Source organism: Carassius carassius, chromosome 38, assembly GCF_963082965.1.
Source record: "Carassius carassius chromosome 38, fCarCar2.1, whole genome shotgun sequence".
In the NCBI taxonomy this organism is placed as follows: Eukaryota; Metazoa; Chordata; class Actinopteri; order Cypriniformes; family Cyprinidae; genus Carassius; species Carassius carassius.
Window position 1 is genome coordinate 23,973,214 of NC_081792.1, and position 21,829 is coordinate 23,995,042.

At 36.4% G+C, this 21,829-nt stretch overlaps 1 protein-coding gene across 2 annotated transcripts; it reads right to left on the reverse strand.

Annotated features, from left to right (window-relative positions):
- Positions 1 to 339: 339 nt before the first annotated feature.
- LOC132119597 (phosphorylase b kinase regulatory subunit alpha, liver isoform-like) lies at positions 340 to 20,692 on the reverse strand. 2 transcript variants are annotated; one of them, XM_059529697.1, is made up of 31 exons: positions 20,412 to 20,692; positions 19,456 to 19,614; positions 16,264 to 16,311; positions 13,594 to 13,762; positions 13,178 to 13,260; positions 13,015 to 13,095; positions 12,849 to 12,947; positions 12,446 to 12,592; positions 11,756 to 11,809; positions 11,540 to 11,662; positions 10,636 to 10,731; positions 9,972 to 10,079; positions 9,672 to 9,750; positions 8,840 to 8,974; positions 8,593 to 8,702; positions 8,340 to 8,484; positions 8,170 to 8,248; positions 7,938 to 8,071; positions 7,507 to 7,677; positions 7,299 to 7,419; positions 7,093 to 7,215; positions 6,820 to 6,976; positions 6,110 to 6,189; positions 5,951 to 6,029; positions 5,743 to 5,872; positions 5,561 to 5,662; positions 3,292 to 3,410; positions 2,306 to 2,359; positions 1,600 to 1,827; positions 1,045 to 1,245; positions 340 to 761 (listed from the first exon to the last, which is right to left on the reverse strand). In XM_059529697.1, exons 1-31 carry the CDS (start codon positions 20,487 to 20,489, stop codon positions 588 to 590), a joined length of 3,666 nt encoding a protein of 1,221 aa, XP_059385680.1. In that variant the 5' UTR covers positions 20,490 to 20,692; the 3' UTR covers positions 340 to 587. The 2 variants fall into 2 exon arrangements, with proteins under 2 accessions (XP_059385680.1, XP_059385681.1); XM_059529698.1 differs by lacking the exon at positions 2,306 to 2,359 and having other exon boundaries at positions 7,093 to 7,226; positions 7,319 to 7,419.
- Between the last annotated feature and the right edge of the window lie 1,137 nt (positions 20,693 to 21,829).

A 21,829-nucleotide genomic window follows, 5' to 3' on the forward strand; every position in this document is an offset into this window, starting at 1 on the left:
GATCCAGGAACATGTTGTACTTGGTGAAATCACGCTTACCTTGTGTACACACACTGCCAACACACATTTCAGTTCAAACAACTTGTAAAAGTGCATGTAGCATTCGATGACCCCTTTAAGTCCCAAAGCTTACAGTAATAATAGTGTTTAGTTTAACTAGAGACACAGTACAGATCAGCCTATAAGTGCCCTATGGACACACAATTTACATACCAATTTAAATAAAATAAAAATATTTCTATGAACATACAATTCTAAACTATTTAAATTTAAACCGAAAAAGGTCATTAAAATTATGAGTTTCTGTTAAATATATAATATTATATTAGTTATTTGCATTTAAATGAGTGTGAATGAATTAATATTGTAGACTTCAAACACATAACAGCACAGTGGTCCATTTCCTGCAGTCTGTCTGCTTCACAACATATCCTGTGATGTTTTTTAGTGGCTTCCCTGTTGATGCTTGCCTTTGCTACTGAACTGAGGTCAGCTAATTTTTATTTATTTTTTTCACTGTTAAGATTAAATAAAAACCGGTCAGAGATCCATCATGAAGGTCGCAGGTTTTCTGGGAACTGCCGTCGTTACTGCATTTGACAGCTGCTGCTTGGCAGGAAGTCTTGAACATATGTGACCACAGCTTTTGAAAGATAAGTCATAGTGCCATAGCTGCCGCTAGGAGCACTGTCATAAAACAAGTTACAGATTCCTGTGGCAGGATCCTTTTCCAAAAAATACTCATTGGCCCCGCTGGATCTCTGAAATAATAAAACCACATTAGACAGAAAGCCCAGATGTGCAAAGCTGGAATCTAGACAAAACGGGCACGGTTTGGTACGTTTTGATGTTTAACCTTTTTTCAGCAGTACATAATTCCCATAATTCCATTTGTGCTATATCATAGTTTTGATGACATTACCATTATAGTGAAATGTGGAAAACCGTAATAATGAAGAATAAGCAGGTGTGTAAATCCATGTGAACATACCAAGCTACATATTATGAGCATCATATGTAACATATAAAAAGGCATGATGATACCTGATCCTGTTGAAAGAGATCATTGGCCATGTGAACAATGCAGTCGATGTGAATAATTCCCCCAATACTGGGAAGCTCCATGTCAGCTACAAGGGTCAACACCATAATGGCCTCCACCAGCAGCTGTCTGTACTCAGGCTGTGGGACATGATTCAGTACAGACTCCACGTGAACTGCGAACTTGATCTCTCCTTCTGTCATCTACAGTAAAACACACAGACAACAGTCCATGATTATGGATATTTAAAGGAAAATTCAAAGTTTAAGATTCAATTTAATATAATATAGTAATACAGCAGATCAATATAAATAATTCTTTTTAAATGTTTTTGAAAGAAGTCTCAAACTTGAAAACAGTTGTGCTGCTTAATATTTTTATTGAAACTGATACATTTTTCAAGATTATTTGATAATACTAAGTTCAAAAGAGCAGTATTTATTTGAAAGAGATTTTTTTAAACAATGTAAAATACTTTACTGTCACTTTCGATCAATTTAATGCATTCTTGCTTATTAAAGGTATGAAATGGTGTGTATGTGTGCAGGTGGATGCACCTCACGGGTGGTGGAGGAAGGCAAGACGTATCCGGCAATGGAGAGGCCATGACATTTCTGTAGAATCTTCCAGAGCTTCTGGTAGAAGCCCATAGGCACCCTGTTTATGGCCCCATCCAGTCTGCGTCTCCTCAGCCACTGGCCCTGGCGTTCCTCCCACTGCAGTTGGGGGTCATCTGCACCGGTCGGAGACAGGATCCCGCTGGGAGTGGAGGGGCTGCTGCATCGCTACAGACACGCACACATTTACATCAGTATATCATAAAGTTATGAGCTGAAAATCTGACTAGTGGGATGTCAGCTTTACAGTGACAACACTTATCAGCACATAAAAAACACTACAAAGCATGCTTCAGGTTTAGTAAGAAGAAACTAGGACAAACATAGTTAAGATGTTACAGTGCCAGCCCATGCGCAGAAAGTGAAATGACCACAATAAGACAAGACTGACTTGTGACACATTAGAAATGTTAATTAGCTGTTATGGCTGGAAGTTTGTTCCATTTCAAATCAGTCAACTAATCTGAGGCACTGAACATTTTTTTTTCATTAAATCTAATTTATATTTATTGAGAACCAGCGGACTGAATAGACCCCTCCAAGTTAAACTGATTTTTAATCTTCAAAATTGTAAAAAGTAGTATTTGACAAAGTGGAGAGCAGGTGTTAGTGGAGAGGGTTTTGGTTGGTTTTTTCTGTAAGTTACCGTGGAACGAGGGGATGTGAAATTACTGCTGATGGAATGACTGCTTGTAAATATCTATGAGAATAGAAGCAGAACACACAAACTTTTCAAATTAAAATAACAATGGAAGGTATTTCAGATGAACGAACACTTGAGGCATCATCATACAGAGAAACAGTCAAAAAGATGCTTCATATGGCTGAAAAAGATGGTTTATGATATGGTCAAACTGAATATTATTCAAAATGTTCATGCTAATACTGATTTCATGGTCTAGACCAGTGGTTTCCCCCCCCCAAAGGGGTCGCAATGGTATTGCAGGTGGGCCGCCAATTACGATTAAAAGAAATAATAATATTGTTAATATATGTAAAAAATGTCTAAGTCATAACATAACATCATTTCATATATATAATTAAATAACAAAAAATAAATATTAAACTGTAACTATACTTCCACTATTGGAGCTCGCTGATTGGTTTAAGAATAAATTGTGTCTTTGATTTAGTACTGTGTACCCACTGCCGAGCTCTGCCTGGATCCCGTTTTGCGGAGCGGTGCCAGCCCAAGTTATTTTCTGTTCATTGCCAGTTCATTCAATAAAGACAGTTAACAATCTAGCTTCTGAGTACTAAGATATTAACCCAACAAAAGCGGGGTCAGTTAATTTTTTTGCAGTGGGCCATGCAAACATATGTGTTTGGTTATGTGGGCTGCGAGTTGGAAAAGTTTGGGAACCACTGGTCTAGACAAATGTGCTGTGACTTCTAGACAGAATGGGCTCTGCACAAAAAAGCTACTGTAAAGTATTAGATCAGCATGCCAATTTTACAAACTCAACACACTTATGGGTCTGGAGTCATCAAGCTGAAAACAAAATATTAGAAATGTCATTTAAGGTACGGTAGTATTATTTATGATATTTAAATTGCACAGTAAATATTTCACAATTTATGAAACAAAAAAACACTTAAAAAAAATTACAGATATTTCTTTTTTCACTCCACCTGTTTGATTTCAGTCTTGAGCTTTCTGATGCCCGTGCGCTCTGTCTTGGTGGCCCCTGTGTGTCCAAGCTCACGGATGGAGATGGTGAGACTGGTCGCCGAAGACTGAATCGGACGCACTTTCACACAATACAGAGCGATTCATGAAGAACAGATCACACAAAAGTGCCCATGCCCATTTTTGAATAGGAGTACAAAGTGTGTGTGTGTGTATCAGTGGTGTGTGTTGGTGTTCTGAAATGAGGAGGTCCTCAGTTTTTTGTTTGTTTGTTTTTTTAAAATGCAAATTCATGTCCCAGTCACATTGTCTTGGTTTAATAAACATTACTTACACTATCAAAAAAAAAAAAGAAAAAAAAATCTATTCTATTTTATAGTTTTACATTAAAAATGTAATCAATATTCTATTTATTAAAGCCAAATATGAATCTAATCAAGTTAGTGTTTTAAGCATTTTAAAATTATTCCAAAATAATAACTAAAGGAAGTAACGATTTAAAAAATATATTTGATTTGTGAACTAATGTTAAGCTATTCTTTTTAATAGTTAACTTTTTTTTTTAATTATACAGTTCATCAAAGCTCAAATGTTGGACACAGACGGAGATCTACTTTAAGTTTCACCATGCTGATTACTAGATAAAAACAAAAAACTCCCACAGATCAAGTTTTCAGGCCATTTTAATTCTTATTTTGACATAAAAAAAAATTTATATCTAAGTGTGCGAGTTGTTTACTTACTTGTTACAATTATGCAAGAGGCGGGAGGCGGGATTTATCACATGAACCAATCACAACCGAACATAACCAGTCATATTAAATCATATCGCGATTGAGGCATTTCCTTCTCTCAATGTGACTTTCACAAATTATAATAGCCTATATATAGGATATAGGACACCTTATTGAATTCCATGGTGAATACATTCATTCTCAATTACCTCCCACAAAACTCACCGCACGCTTTAGGGGGTCTGTTAAAACTCAATGGGCTCAGGGAGGCGAGAGAGACACAGACTCCTGCTGTTACTTTACCTGTCGCTGTTGGATGTTTCTTTAGAAAAAATAATGATGCATACAATTTTGAATGTTATATTTTGTAATATTAGCGATGTTTTATTTTTGTACTATAAATATTTCTCTGATCTAGTATTTTGAGGAAAGACTGCCTCCTCAGAGGAAACCCATGATATATAGTAATATAGAAAACAGAAGAAACAGCCGAGCAAGAGATAAGGACAGCAGCTTGTGAGTGTTTTGCCTCGTTTTCTCATTAAACTACTGTGTGATCGTCATTGCTAGGAAAGTTTAGTTTAATTACTGTGTGTCTTACCCTGGTAAATGCTGAAAGTGGTGCTTGGTTTTGCGTTTGCCTATCGCAGGACTGCCCAGTCTTGGTCTGCTAAATAGTGAGGCGTGGCCAGCTGACTTCTATATTTGCCTGATTACCTGTGATTGAAGCGGTCGTTTTCACCGCGGCAGCCCTCGCGTAAATCCTCCTCGTGTGAAGACCGAGTGTAAAGACCATCGACTCTACCTGCACGACTCCACCGAGCAAGGACACTGACAGGGCACTTGAGTATTGCTTTTTTCCCCTTTCTTCAGGTACCTTACTTTTTGTATAGCTTGTTCTCAAATACTTATTTCGGTCACTTGTAGTCACTATGTGCTTTCAGATCTCTACTATCACCACTAACACTCTGAGAGCACACAATGTACGTCGCAGGAAGGCCTATCCGACAAACCTATGGCCTGTCCCTCTGACCTCTACTACTACGCTCTCTATTCCAGTTGGTCTCTGGAACTGCCAGTCTGCTGTTAACAAAGCAGACTTCATTTCTTCTATTGCTACTCATTCCGGTCTCAACCTCATGCCACTGACTGAGACTTGGATCAAACCTGAAGACACTGCCACTCCGGTCTTTCATATTTAAAAAAAAAACACCCTGGCTATGCGTTCGGTACTAGACTAACTGAGACTTGTCATGGCACTTGTATACTGTTGTTGTTCTCTTGTTGACCTGACTGCTTCTATTGTTCTCATTTGTAAGTCTCATTTGTAACTCATTTGTAAATGGAATTCAATAAGGTGTCCTATATCCTATATATAGGCTATTATAATTTGAAACAGCAGGTTCCCATTTTGTCACTTTACCTTGTGAATGTTTATTAATAACAATACTCATAATAATACCCAAATAATAAAACCTAAATAAATACTCAAGTATTTCAAGTAAGAGCTTGAAAACTAAGGTTGATTGATACTCACTGCTCCTCTCTACACCAAACTCTTTCCCGCTCAGGATGTGATGTAAGAGATTCATCATGTCAAAAGGACTGAGGCTCATCAGGCTCTCTGATGCCTCCTCACCTGTAGACATCATATGGACAGATTTATTGCACTGAATGAAAAGAGTGGCATTCTAAAACCAAAATTTCGATTGGCTGTACCTGAGCAGTGTAAACTGCGAGCAAGTTCTGTAGCCATTACTTGAATGATGAGGCCGATGCGCAGACGCAGCATGTCTCCAAACAGAGACGGCTGAGAGCGCACATACATGGCCAGATACACCATGATCTCCTGAGTTCAGAAGTTTAATAAGTGGGAATGCTAAGTGTAAGATAGCAACATAACTTGAAGGTTTAAAATTAGCACTACCTGTGTGAGGACAGCAATGCTAATGTCTTGTCCACTGGCCTCATAAATCAAGCTAATCAGTTCTTTGGGAGGAAGAGGACTACAAATAAATGAATTGGTTAAGTAAAAGGAGAATATTAAAGTTATTGCTTTATTAAAATAATGACTAAAGACACTCACACTGTGATGACCTTCTCTCTGGGCTCAGGCGGAAGACCCACTGTCAGCTGTTTGTGATGGGAGATTAGATCTGTGCAGGACTGAGTGCATACAAACAAACAAAGAGCAAAAAATAAATAAATAAAAACAAATTAGAAGCATAGCTGTTGCCACTGAAGGTTAAACATATATAAATCATTTGTACTCTTTGTTAAGATTATTGTAGTTTTAGAAATCTAATAATGTATATTTTAAGACAATTTTCTTAATTTAGGATTATGATTAATGAGGAAAAAATTACTGTAAAGGATTTTTTTTTTTTGCACTTTCAATTCATACAAAGAAAATAATAATAATAATCCTTTAAAAGGTATAATGGTTTCCACAAAAATATTAAGCAGCCTAACTGTTTTCAACATTGATAATAATAAGAAATATTTATTGAGCAGCAAATCAGCATATCAGAGTGATTTCTAAATCATCATAATGATGCTGAAAATTCAGCTGTCATCACAGAAATAAATTACATTTTTAAATATTTAAAGTTATTTTAATTTCACAATATTTTTACTGTATTTTGATCAAATAAATGCAACCTTGGTGTGTATATGAGACATTTAAAAACATTTGCAATTCTTACTGACTCCACACATCTGAATCATAGCGTAACAAAGTTTTTAAATTTCAAAATTCTGAATATGTGCATTTTAATTATTGAAAAATAAAATCACCTCAGCAAGAACTTCCACCCTCTTCTTCAGGATGCCTGAAATGTAGCGGATGAGGCCCCATTCCTTCAACGATCCCGCCCGAACATAAAGCTCCTCCAGCAGGGAGCGAACAGTCGCCTGACCTTCTCCTGACAGATTTACTACCCAATCCGGACCCCTAAACACACACAAACACCAGAGAGGAGAATGATTTAATGATTGATTTTTAGACTTAGATTAAAGTGTAATATAAAATAAATTATAATGGATATGCAGTTTTACAAACATTCTCACTTCATAGCATAGAGGACATAGAGGATATCTCCCTGGTCCTGGAGAGATGGACAATGCTTTAGCTGATTGACCAGAAAGGCAAAGTCTGTGTTCCCATGAGAATCATGTGGCAAGTGCAGGTCAACGCTATCGACCTAGTGTGAGTTTCAGACAAAAACAGACATAAATCAAAACTATGGGCCATTTATTTCATTTATTCACTTTATGTTAGAGTGTGGAGACTTGCCTTGGTGGGATTAGAAACACTGTGCTGAGGAACATCCAGCAAGTTCAGAGACTTCCTGTGTTTGCTCATGATGGGGACAACGGGCAGATACATGGAAGCCTCTGAAAAACATAATAGAATGAGACGGCTAGCCATCCTCTAAAGGAAAGCATGTAATCCACTTACTGAAGATAAACCTGAGGGCTTACTGGGCATGTTGTGGCCCTGAACCTGGGCCATGAAAGAAAGGATGTCCCTGGTGGTGTGTTCAGCACTGAAAACGTGGTGCTGCCCCCTCTGGATGGGAGGTAGATCATATTTCGTAGCAGTGCTGTGCAACAGATATGTGAGATACTGGTCAAACATGTCTCCAGAACCTCCTGCGGGAAAACAAACCAGCACATATCATCTTAGTATTGTGCATATGTTATGTTTAGGATGATAGTGTCCCCAATAGACTTATTAACTAGCTTTAACCAACAGGATTAAGAATAGAGATGCACCGATATTTAAATTCTGGACAATAATGATTATTAAAATTCTACACTATCCTGAATAAATTAATTAAAAATAAAATGTATTTATTTATTTTGGGGAGAGATGCTTTCCAAAACAGCTGCATGTGAGTCAGCAGGGATACCTGAGGGCCCAAAACAATCTTCCTCCTCCTCTTCATATTCCTCTAGCAGATTCTCTTCAGAGTCTGCGTCTAAGAAGCTGAGCTGGGTGTGGAAGGAAGTGCTGAGGAATGAGGAGAGGTTTGCCATCTGCACCCTAAAGAGCAAAGGGATTTGTGGTGTCAAATAAATCAAATTTGTGCCTTCAAGATCATACCACGGCTCTTTTGCTTATCACGTCAAAATTTTTCTGACCTTGCACCGGCAAGATAGCCATCTTGAAGCTTCCGGATGGTAGAGAGGATACAGGGGTCAATACCGTCACCATTCTCAACTAGCCAAATAACAGAAACAAAGAAAATGTTAATATTAACTGGTGCATATTACAATATGTTTAGAGGGTACCATCGAACGAGAAGTTTTACCCAGCATGCTCTGTGTGATAGGGAATGTGAGGGTAGGTCTTCCAGTCATCCGCCAGCAGGATGAGAGATAAGCAAGCTCTGTACGCAACATCTCCACAATCATCTGGTTATCCAGAGCCAAATAGAAGTGATGCTGGTCGATGAACTATGGGAAAAAATATATATTGTATAATGTTTTTTTTTTTTTTGGAGTCTGACTGTAAAGTAGTTCTTTTACAATAAAATACTTCCATGTGAAGTCATTTTTATTTACCTGTGGAGTGAATGTGTAAGTACCATTTCTGATCTCATAAAACTTTGAAGTTCCCAAGACACCGATGTGCCTGTATGGTCGCCCACTCAGATTCAGGTTTTTACAGTTACCTGTGCAATGGAAAAAGGAACTGGTTTGAATTCAGTGTTGTCAGCTAACTTTCTTCTTATTGCAGTTTTACAGATGTAGCCTTTGCTTACTCTGTCTGCCTCTGTCCTGTTAGTCATGGTGGATCTGGATCACTTACCCAGTTTCACATAAATGTGGCTCAGGATGCGAGCTGGCATGACCCGGATGGGCGAAACATCAGAGACGGTCTGAACCTCAATCCCTTGATCCTTCAGAAGCTGCTGGATCTGCACTGACTCAGCCACTACACTCACTAAACACAACAAATAGAGCTGCTGGCAAAAGGTCAGTCGTCTCTATTCAGTAAATTATAGTGTCAAAATCAAATTCAAGTAATGAACTGAATCTGCTCCTTAAATGGACTTCAGCCCAATGCAACCAGCTGAGTCCTTCCTACTATGTAGAAGATTTTTATATCCCTGAACAGAAACTATTAGATACTAATACAATATCAAATTCACGCCTTAAAAAAAAAAAAAAAAAAAAAAATATATATATATATATATATATATATATATATATATATATATATATATATATATATATATATATAGTCTCAAACACATTGATCATTGTTCCCATATTCCCATAGATATTATGATACAAAGTTCTATAATATAATAATTTGAAAAGTTAACTTTCACATTACCTAATTGTCACTCACTTAAAGAGCCACTTTTGCCCTTTATCTGTTTATTTCCTTAATATCTTCTCGTAGCACTTTACATCTTATTAATTTTGTTATAAAACCATTGTGTAAGTTATCAAGTTATACAGAAATTCAAAAAAGCTTAAGTGCCTGAGTCTGACCAAAACATATTTCTAAAAATCTGGCATATCCTTTTTCCATAAATTACAGAAATTCAAAAGACGATCGTATAACTTAAGATAGGGCACAAATAGGTCTGTGTCTAAATATAGCAAAACTTAAAGCAATAATATTTGCAAACCTTGAACAACAACATCTGGCTTGAATTCTTTAGAAAATCGCCTATTCAGAGGATCGATCTCTCCAGGGGCCAGAAATCCCTAATTAAAATGAATAATTGGTCAAATATCAGTAAAATGAGCAGAATATATAAAACACAAAGATCTGCACAAGAAACACTGGAACTACTGTATTTTGGCATTTCCCATGTGTACATTATCGATAGATACCAAAGGTAGTGCTTCAACACCTGACATCATATCTCATTAATTTGCTGATTACATATAACATTTCATATGAAAGGGTATTCAGGATTTAGCACCTCTGCCAGCAGACAGCCCAGGATATACAAAGACTGGCCCCACATGTGTGGGAGCTGGCCAGCGACCACACGCTCCACAGAGTGAGGGTTCCTGTACTCCTCCTCAACCTGAACAAGAAATAAGCAATAGATGAAAACATTTTATTTACACAGAATCGTTTATGTCACAGTCACTGAGCAGAGTGCAAGCACCCATTCAACATGAATACATTTTCTGAACTGGCATACACATTTTATGCACCACTGTGTTTTACACAAAAATATTTGAGATGATAAATGAAAGTGAAAGGGAATGAAAGTGAAAGTGATGTGACGTGTAGCCAAGTATGGTGACCCATACTCGGAATTTGTGCTCTGCATTTAAGTGTGCACACACACACACACACCGTGAACACACACGTTGGAGGTTCGATGCCTTGCTCAAGGGTCTCACCTCAGACGTGGTATTAAGAGTGGAAGAAAGTGCTAGCCATTCACTCCCCAAACTGACAATTCCTGTTAGTACCGAGATTCAAAACCGCGACCTCTGGGTTACAAATCCAACTCTCGAACCATTAGGCCACGACTGCCCCCTGCCCCATTGTGAATTAGCATGTGTATGATAAATGATGAAATTATAATTTGTTGCAGATGAAAATTAGATATCGATGAAATGTGCATTCACTTTGTCAGCGGGTACAGTGTAGAGTTCAGGCACCAGACGAATCCCTTGTTTTCCCCTGATCAAAACTCCATCAAGAGCCTCTCTGTATTCCTGCACCTGAGGAATGACACAGCTGTCAATCATTACTACGTACTGTCACCATGTGTAAATAGGAGGGAGTTAAAGAGATAGTTCAATCCAGGGTAATACTTTCATTTAAGGTGTCCTTGTTACACAAATTACGTGTAAGTACTATTATAATAACAATTAATTATGCATAATTACATGCAAGTAACCATAAGCCAAAGCCTAATCCTAAACCTAACCATATTGTAAGTACATGTAGTTAATTAATATTACTCAGTACTTCAATATATAATTACACTGTAACAAGTACACCTTAAAATAAAGTGTAATTTCACCCAAAATTGAAAATGACCTCATGATTTCCTCACCCTCAAGCCATCCTAGGTGAATATGACTTTCTTCTTTCAGATGAATACAATCAGAGTTATATTAAAAATGTTTATAATAGCAGTGAATGGGAGTGGAGAATTTAAAGCTAAAAGAGGGGTTAATAAAGACCTTCTGAAGTGAATCGATGCATTTGTGTAAGAAAAATATCCATATTTTAAAACTTAATAAACCGTAATCTATAGCTTCTGCTGACAGTTTTACGGACATTCACGAGAGCGTGGTGTTTCAGCAGATGATGTAGGACGTAGGCATATCGAAAGCTCTGGTGCTTACAAACCAGGACAGTTTTTAATAACTCTGATTGTATTTGACTGATAGATTAAATTCATATACACATAGGATGGCTTGAGGGTGAGTAAATCATGGGGTAATTTTCATTTTCAAGTGAACTATCCCTTTAATTCTCATTCCTAAGATTTACTTTATTTATAGGATGGCCTGTTCGTACCTGCTCATGGTCTTCACTGAAGATGCCATCGAGTATAAAGTAAGTCCAAAACACTGGCCACTCACATTCAATGTTCTCAAAGAGCTTCAGCTCAGCTGGATCATAGTGAAGGCGAGTGGGGTCCTATCACAACCATAAAAACATGGAACACTCAAACTGTCAGAGAACTAGCCACAAAAAACTTCTTTTGTGTAAAACAAAAAAATGTCTTGTTACCTCTTTTGGGGTCCTATATCCATCTCGGATGAATCGACAACAGCCGTAACGTCCCTACAATGATTGAAATTTGCTGAAAATTGTTTTGTTTTTTAAAAGGGGAAACTTCACGTTTACTTGCAAAATAACTAAAATATGTTTTTTCCTCACACTTCATATTATTTCCATCATTAAGGAGTAAATGCAACATTTTTGCAAGCTAACTCAAAAACAATTAAATATAATTCTTGCTCCCATATCTCGCTTCATTTTATTTTATTTTTTACCATCACCATTTCCCTTTATGGGCTCCACAGAAAACACATCTGGCATGGTGTTATTGTTTTTTCATAACACAATATACATGGCTCATTCAGTCTCAAGTGGTCCAGAAATTGCAAAGTTGGTTGCATGATCATTTTTAATTTCCCCCCACCGGAGATAATCAACCTAAGAGTAAGGGGAATAAAAAAATAAATAAAATAATTTTCTTACACATTCTCGCACCCATAAAAATACAAATTAAGTAATACACCTAAATTACATTTGAACCCAGAAATGTACTTTCCAGAAAAAACATTACTGTCTTATACTTCAATCCTTCCTATTATAAACTGAACCTAAAAATGGAACCTTGAGCAACCTTGGATAAAAATGGTAAAGCATCCTCCGCTGGACCACTTGAGATGGATAGCATAGCCTTTTCCTTACCTGCAACTTGGAGATGATTTCACTCTTGGTGATGTTGACCAGATCTTCATCCTCCACTGCAAATGCAGGAAAGGAGATAACAGAGAGCAGACCGGCATCTATCTCTTTAGAAGTGGAAGCTCGAGGAAGCATGGAGCACAAGATAGACTAGAAACACAAAGAGAAACAAGATGTTTGACCCAGAATATCATGGATAACTCTTACTGATTGGAAAAAGCACAATTTTAAATGTGAAATCACTGACTTAAATACTCCAGAATAAACCTGAAGTGCATCTCCCAAAACCATTGCCAGCTTAAGTAGATCATATAGATCATTGGTGCCAATAATATTTTCGGGGAAAAGCAGCCCTGGTCTGTAAAATAATAGCCAACTAAAAAGCAAATACAAATGATTAATTTACCTGACAATGTTCTACTTCATCTGGGAGAACATGAATCACTGATTTTGGGCCTCCATGAGCTCCAAACAAGTCAAGTTCATCAATGGCCTCCAAAGCTGCCTAAAAGTGAACAAAAAAACAACTTCTACATGTGCAAACAGACCAAATGAGACCAGATGACTCCTACCTTAGCCATTCCAACAGAGCTGCCGTTCAGTTCAGGAATTCCTTGATTGGTTTTGTCTCCTCTCTCCCACATCCCATAATCCTGCAGAGAAGTGTGAACAGGACTGCAATGCCAGTTTGGTATCTCTGTTAACTAAGAACTTTTTAAACCAATGAGAACTTACAGCCACTTTGTACGCTGCCTCGATGTAGAACACCAGGTTCTGGATAAACGCCACCTCGTCCAAGTTAGATATGATCTGCAGACCTGAGATACCATTTTTAATGATCATGAAAATGGTTGCTAAAAAGAGAAAACACCACAGCACAGCACCACAAGTGAAGGCTAAATTTAAGACCCCATGGAAAAATGAAAATCATTTATTCACCTTCATGTCGTTCCAAACCTCTGCAGAACACAAAACCATATATTTTGAGGAATGTTGGAACCCAAGCAGTTTTGGTAAACATTTGGTCTCAAAATCTTGTTTTGAGTTCCAAAAAAGAAAAAAAGATCGTACAGGTTTGGAATAACATAAGGGTGAGAAAATGGCTGAACATTTTTTTGGGACCAATCCATTCTATAGATTGTTCGTCTCACCTGAGGCGGTCATCTGAGCCAATGTGAGCAAGTACAGCGAGGTGGCATCCACCTGCAGGTGCCCCCACTGATCATCTCCAACCACTATGGCACAGGTAGGAGTGTGATATTTGGCATGCAGGCAGTCCTTTGTGCTCTGTGTGTGTTTGAACTTCTCTACCTTTGTCACCTACAGTAATATGCACATACTTAGCCCGGGCCAGAAAGCTACGTGTTCAGATGTCGGCAGACATGAGCTCAAGAATGAATGATTAACAGATGAATAAAAGAAAGTATAATAACTATATAGCTCAATGGATGGGGTTAGTATTAGGGATGTGCAACAGTGATCGAGTAATCGAGTACTCGACCGCGACAGTGATGATCGATCACGTAAATGATGATCGAATTTTTTTTTTTTTTTTTGATTGGTTATGGCAGCACGTTGGGCGGCGCCCTGAGCTCTGATTGGTTAGCTTCCCACTTGATGCCTCAAAAGACGTAAGACGACAGATAATCATGGCCTCAAAGTCACGTAGTGATGGCTGGCTTCCCTTTGAGAAGTATGATGAAAATACAGTTCAGGGTAAGCTGTGCAGCGCCAAGCTGTCATACAAATCTACAACAAATACAATGCGCTATCATCTAAAATTTGTACATAAAATATCTGGCGATAACAGAGCGGCAAGTCAGATGAGTATTGAATCACTTGCCGTAAGACCTAAATGCAACGCAGGCAGAACCGAGAAGACGACAAAGCTATTCGCTGAAATGGTGGTGAAAGATTTGCTGCCCATTAGTTTCAGGAACAGAGAAGGTTTAAAGTTTTCCTTAACTGTGGTGGAAGGTAAATGAGAATCAGTTTCCAAAGCTAAGCATACTTGTCCAGTGGTACCTGGCTGTTCCTGCAACATCTGTTCCAGCGAAGAGAATTTATTCCACTAAATGTGAACAGGCTGCGCACTTGGCTCTCATCTGAGCACGTAGACCGACTTATATTTTTGAATAGACATTTGAATGTTTCACCGGTTGTGGTAAATATAATATCCATTTTTTTTTAAATAATATTATTATTTTAGTTTTGAGTTTTAGCCATAGTTAAAATATCTAGGCTATTTGGTCTCTGTTTTATACCTTATAATAGTTGTTTTGTTAAACTTTGGTGAACTTTTTTTCTTTATCTTTTAAAAACTAAGTTTCACCGCTGGATCAAAATATGCTGCTAAAGTTATACTGGAAGACAATGTTTTTTGTAAAAAAATTCTGTTGAATAAAGTAGCAAAAAAAGAAAATATATATATTTGTAGCCTAATTACATTAAACATATTCGTAGAGATGACGAAAATCAAAATTATTTGTTTGTCATAGTTTTTATCTTAAATACATTTTAAATTGTATTCAATTATTTAGCAATAATCAGTGATTTCCATGCTGTTAAGTAATATTTAAATAATATTTTGGTTGATCAGAAAGTGCAAATTGAATACAAAATATTAATTAAATATTAGAATACATAAAAAAAATAACGATAGTGACACTAATGTGAATTTATTGTACTTTCGTGTTTGTAAAGCGCATTCCGAGTTACACTTTCGGGCAAGCTCACATCTGCATCTGCAAATTTTTTTCAGATAAAAGTTGCAAGAGCTAGTCTACGTCTGATTAATTAACATAAACAATTATGCCGAAATCGCAGCATATCAGCAATTCGTTTCATGCTCATATAAGCAATGCCCGATGATAATGATATTGCTCTTAAATGTTTAATTTTTCTATTATTATTGTTATTATTTTAATACTGATGTTATAATAATGCAGCAAAGCTTTTTTTCCGTCATGTTTGTGGGCATAATTCAATTCATATGGCTTCGAAAACGCGCAGGGGGTTTATGGAAAATAAAACTTTAACTTAAAAAAAACTTAATTACAACTATTACACTTAATAACGTAGATGAAAATATAGCACAAATCTGGCATACATTTATAAATGGAACTTTTTAGGAATCTATAGTAAAAATCTATCTTTGCCCATCTTTCACCGAGCTGTCATGAAAACGGATCAGAGGGAGCTCGCGCGTGCGACGTATAACTTAGCATCCTATTGTGCTGATACAAGTTGTAATGTTACATCTGATATGTATCTCAGTTATCTGATTTATCATAGGATGTATCATAGAATTGGCTTCCGTTTATTGGTAGCCTATACTCTTCACCTCAGGCAGATATTTCTTGCTTCTTTATTAATAACATTGCTTGATCATAATCATAATCTAACCTGTCCTAATCATGTGTTCATGTTTTCATAGACAGATTTTCATGTCAGATTTTTGTTTTTATTTTTTCTTCATTTTCACCGACTTATATTTTTGAATAGACATTTGAATGTTTAACCGGTTGTGGTAAATATAATATCCATTTTTTTTTAAATAATATTATTATTTTAGTTTTGAGTTTTAGCCATAGTTAAAATATCTAGGCTATTTGGTCTCTGTTTTATACCTTTATGGTCATGCCACGCCCCCACCCCCCCCCCCCCCCCCCCCCCACCCACCCACACACAAGCCCCATCCCCGGTTAATCGATTAATCGTTTTTGAAACCTATCTATGATCGAAATGAGAAATTTCCCAAAATGCCCATCCCTAGTTAGTATAACAAACAAGCAAAGAGACCAAAGAGTTAAAGGCTGTACCTGTCTCATCATACACTGCAGCAGCCCCTGCATCAGCTTAACCACACTCTGAAAAAGCAACGAACATAATGATGTTAATAACACAAGAATTGATTTAATCTGTAAAAGAAATATATACACATATACACACACACACACACACACACACACACACACACACATTATATATATATATATATATATATACGCACGCACACATATACAGTACAGACCAAAAGTTTGGACACACCTTCTCATTCAAAGATTTTCTTTATTTTCATGACTATGAAAATTGTAGAGTCACACTGAAGGCATCAAGGGCTATTTGACCAAGAAGGAGAGTGATGGGGTGCTGCGCCAGATGACCTGGCCTCCACAGTCACTGGACCTGAACCCAATCGAGATGGTTTAGGGGTGAGCTGGACCGCAGACAGAAATCAAAAGGGCCAACAAGTGCTAAGCATCTCTCGGGGAACTCCTTCAAGACTGTTGAAGACCATTTCAGGTGACTACCTCTTGAAGCTCATCAAGAGAATGCCAAGAGTGTGCAAAGCAGTAATCAAAGCAAAAGGTGGCTACTTTGAAGAACCTAGAATATGACATATTTTTAGTTGTTTCACACTTTTTTGTTATGTATATAATTCTATATATAATGCCACATGTGTTAATTCATTGTTTTGATGCCTTCAGTGTGAATCTACAATTTTCATAGTCATGAAAATAAAGAAAACTCTTTGAATGAGAAGGTGTGTCCAAACTTTTGGTCTGTACTGTACATATATACATATATATACGTGCTAGGGCTGGGATAAACGATTATTTTTTAAACGATTAATCTAGCGATTATTTTTTCGATGCATCGATTAATCTAACGATTAATTTTTCCAGACCGATTCGATTATCTCCCCATTAATTGACTACTAACAATTTATACATTGTTGATTTACATATCTGAATGAAAAAACATGAATTCCTTAACATTGCAATATATCTTTATTTCTCTTAAAATTACAAAATAAAAGACTGACTAAGAATGCATTACTTTGCACTTGTATAGAGATAGCATTCAATAAAACCTTGAAGCCTTAAAAACACATAGCTTACTGAAACAAGCTTACTGAACACATAGGATCTAGCTTACTGAAAAAAAGTTCAGATGAAAATAACAACAACTTGATGTCTAGCATTCAATAAAAAAGTTCACCCAAAATACTTGTTTAGAGCAATTGAAAGAATACAGTAACCAATGTAAACTTAGGGCTTTAAGCTAATACAGAGATTGCTTTTCCAAAAAATAAAAAATAAAAATGAACAGTGGGAGCCAGCAGCCTGTCATGTAGAAAAAAAAATCTCCGAATGCTCCACGTGAAACTTTGGCGTTCCGCCCTTTTTCTATCGTGTCTAATGATTTTGGTTTATATGCACGATGGAGCGAGAGAGAGAGAGAGAGCGAGAGCAAGACAGCGCTCGTGTAGTTTGAAGACTGTGAGTGCGCGAGCGCGCGTGAAACTTGGGTGTTTCGCCCTTTTTCTATCGTGTTTAATGATTTTGGTTAATATGCACGATGGAGCGAGAGAAAGATAGAGAAAGAGCAAGAAGCGCTCGTGTTGTTTGAAGACTGTGAGTGCGCGCGCAGCCGGGGCTCTCTCTCGTACGCGCCCTGTCACTGTCACTCACTGATCAAATTTGACAGCCGCCAAAAAGAAAGATCAATGCAGAAAAACCCCTGGATTGGTTATATAACGTTGGACAGAATGTTGATCCGGCCATCGCGTATATTCAGCGCACATAAGGTAAACGTTTTGCAAACGGTTTTTAGAGAAATAAAAACAGGTCGACGAATCGATGCGCATATTTTGCGTCGACGTATTTTTTGCGTCGACGTCATCGATGACCTCGACGCGTTGTCCCAGCCCTAATACGTGCACATACAGTATACATATACAAAAAAAAAAAAAAAAAAAAAAAAAAAAAAAAAAAAAATTATATATATATATATATATATATATATATATATATATATATATATATATATATATATATATATAGAGAGAGAGAGAGAGAGAGAGAGAGAGAGAGAGAGAGAGAGAGAGAGAGAGAGAGAGAGTACAGAACAAAAGTTTGGAAACATTACTATTTTTAATGTTTTTGAAAGAAGTTTCTTCTGCTCATCTAGCCTGCATTTATTTGATCAAAAATACAGAAAAAAAATGTTATATTGTGATATTTTATTACAATTTAAAATAATTGTTTTTAAATTTATTATACTTTATCATTTATTTCTGTGATGCAAAGCTGAAATTTTAGGATCATTATCACATGATCCTTTAGAAATCATTCTAATATGATGATTCATTATCAAAGTTGGAAACAGTTCTGCTGCTTAATATTTTTTCAGAACATGTGATACTTCTTTAGGATACTTTGATGAATGAAAAGTAAAAAAAAAAAAAAGCTATGTTTTTAAAATATAAATATTTTGTAATAACAATATACACTACTGGTCAGTAATTTGGGGTCAGTAATTTTTTTTCTTTCTTTTTTTTTTACATAAAATCAATACTTTTATTCAGCAAGGATGTGTTAAATTGATAAAAAGTGATAGTAAAGAAAATATATTATTAGAATATATATTATTAGAATTTTTTTTTTTTTAAATAAATGCAGTTCTTTTTAACCTTTTATTCATCAAATATATTAGACAGCAGAACTGTTTCCAACACTCATAATAAATCAGAATATTAGAATGATTTCTAAATGATCATGTGATAGACTGGATGTTACATGTGACACTGAAGGCTGGAGTAATGATGCTGAAAATTCAGCTTTGCATCACAGTAATAAATTATTATTTTTTAAGTATATTCAAATAAAAAAAAAACTATTATTTTAAGTTGTAATAATATTTCACAATATTACTGTTTTTTTCTGTATTTTTGATCAAATAAATGCAGGCTTGATGAGCAGAAGAAACTTCTTTCAAAAACATTACAAATAATAATGTTTCAAAACTTTTGGTCTGTACTGTATATATACAATATATATATATATATATATATATATATATATATATGTGCAATATATAATCTATGTACACACTCATTCATCATGGCAGCTGTTACAGTCTTTGGTATGTGTAGTCATCCTGTTACATAAGCCTACTCAATACTAATGTACCACTTACAGCTGGTCATGCATTGAATTTCCAGTCACCTGTTCAAGTTCGTAGGCTTTAGCTTTGTCCTCATCACGGTCTGCATTCTTGCGGTAAGCCATTCCGAGTCCCCACACTGCCAGGATGCTGTAAACATTATCTCTGACCCAGGCATCCTTCTTCTGCTCGCTAGCTGGCAGTAAACCAGTCACTGGATTCTATATGAAGAGGTCAAATCCATCTTTATTAGTTCAAACATACAGCATGTTCTTTACTGACTTTATTTTTAGAAATACAAGCTCCATCTGATTTATGCAAATTTTCAGAGCATCTTATTTTATTTTTTACATTTTTAAACACTAATTCCCTGCTGAAAAAATAACAAAATAAATAAACCATTCAATAAAAAAAAATATTATTTAGTTATTATTACTTATACAGTTTCTTGTGGTGTGCATAAAGCATCAGCTCTGCTTTAAAGGAATTCACATGCAACAGATAATACAAATATTTTCCTCACTCATGGGTTATTTAAAGGTGACCTCATTTATTTTTAGCTTCCTCCTGTCAGAATGGCCCCAGTGGTGCAGAAGAATCGAATCTCAACCACAAGAAACTAGACAGGATTGTTTTTATTTGAGCTGGATTTTTATTTTATTTTATTTATTTATTTATTATTAATAATTCAGTTAAACATTACAAACAATACTGATTGTTAAGAACAGAGTACTGCAGAACACAATTCTATTCTAGAATAAGAATAGATCAGATTATAGAATAATTGTAATAAACCAGAATATATTAAACAACATATATAATATAGATTATAACAATGGAGTAAAATAGAATATTAGGGAGTAACATAGCAAATCCAAGCAGAATAATACATTATATAAATATTTAATAGAACAGAACAGAAAAGACTAGAGTAAAAGAGAACATCATATATAACACACCTGACTAGAATAGACTAGACTAGAATAGAAAAGAATAGAATAGAATATTTTTAACAAACCTGGTGGCATAATATTGTTTCTTGGACAAGTCTGGAAAATCCATCCAACCTCACTCCTGAATTACTGCGGCTCCTCATTCTGTCATCTATTTATGATCCTGACAGGTAATTTAAGAAGATATGAAAGTGAATACCGTCTCTTGCATGCAATCAGATCTTTACTGTAACGTTAGCTTAATAGTGATTCGTGATGACTAGCAAAGTCATGTGCGCGGTGTTGTCCATCCATTTAGTCCATAAAAAATCTATTAAAATTAACAGGCCCACCACACAAACAGTATTTAAGCATCATTTTCCGATGTTGACAGCAAACGGGGGCCCGCCCACATGATGACGAACGGCTGTTTTGAGTGACAGGAAAACCCGGAAGTTCAGTAAGCCTTTCGCCAGTATACAGGGACAGATGGAAGATTTGTAGCTATTTTAAAGAAGCATTCCATTTCACACGAGCTTGTTTAGGTTGTGAATGTATTTTCTTACCATTCAAACTTATTCCTCGTGCTGAGCGCTACCTAGACCTTAAATAAACGTAAATTAAAGAGTCCGTTTAGGTTATCTGTTTGTCATTGGGGTCTGCCTACGGTGTGCGTCCTGGACCAAACGCGATTTGTTTTTATGTAGAAGCTCGTCTTTTGATTGGTTCACAGTGAGTGGAATAAAGCCAGTGTTGCCAAGTCCGCTTATTATATACGACTTTGGGCTTGTTTATCTGTAAAGTCGCTTACAAATATTGGTAGTCGCGGGTCGCGTTTTTTTGGACTTGTTTCTAAAGTGTAGTTGGTTATTTGGGCTTGTTCCCAGCTCCATAATAAGTTATCAAGCAGATATTTTCTATATGTTATTTAAACGTAGTTCTAGCCTGTTCTCTCTGTCCCTCCCTTTCCCCCATACACAAAGGACACAGCTGAGTTTTTTTTCCCACCCACATCCTGCTTCTAATTGGCTCTGACCGAGATGGCAACGAGTACTAGCCAATTAGAGGCAGAGCAGGGCAATCTGTTTTTTTTTCTGGTTAGGAAAACGTCGTCATTGAGTGATGTAAACTTTAAATAAATGCGCGCGAGTTGCTACTGATGGTGACTGACTGGACTTTCTAATTATAAGATGTTTACTGTGTATATAATGTACTCGGTACATCAGTCTATATTTGATATCCCATCAGTTTTCTAATGTTAAATAATGTTAAAAGGCGGTTTAACTCCCTCTTGTGGTCATTGTCCTGAAGCTCAGGGGGGAGAAAAATAAATAAACTACCTTGTAAAACTGCGCACAGTTTACTGTCCACATGGATGTAAATTGACAGTCTGTACCCACAGTTTAAAATCCGTCCCCACGAATTGTAAAACCATGCACACAGTTTATTTATTTTTTTCTTCCCAGAACCTAGGGAGTGTTCGTAGAAAAAGTCGCTTGTTTTG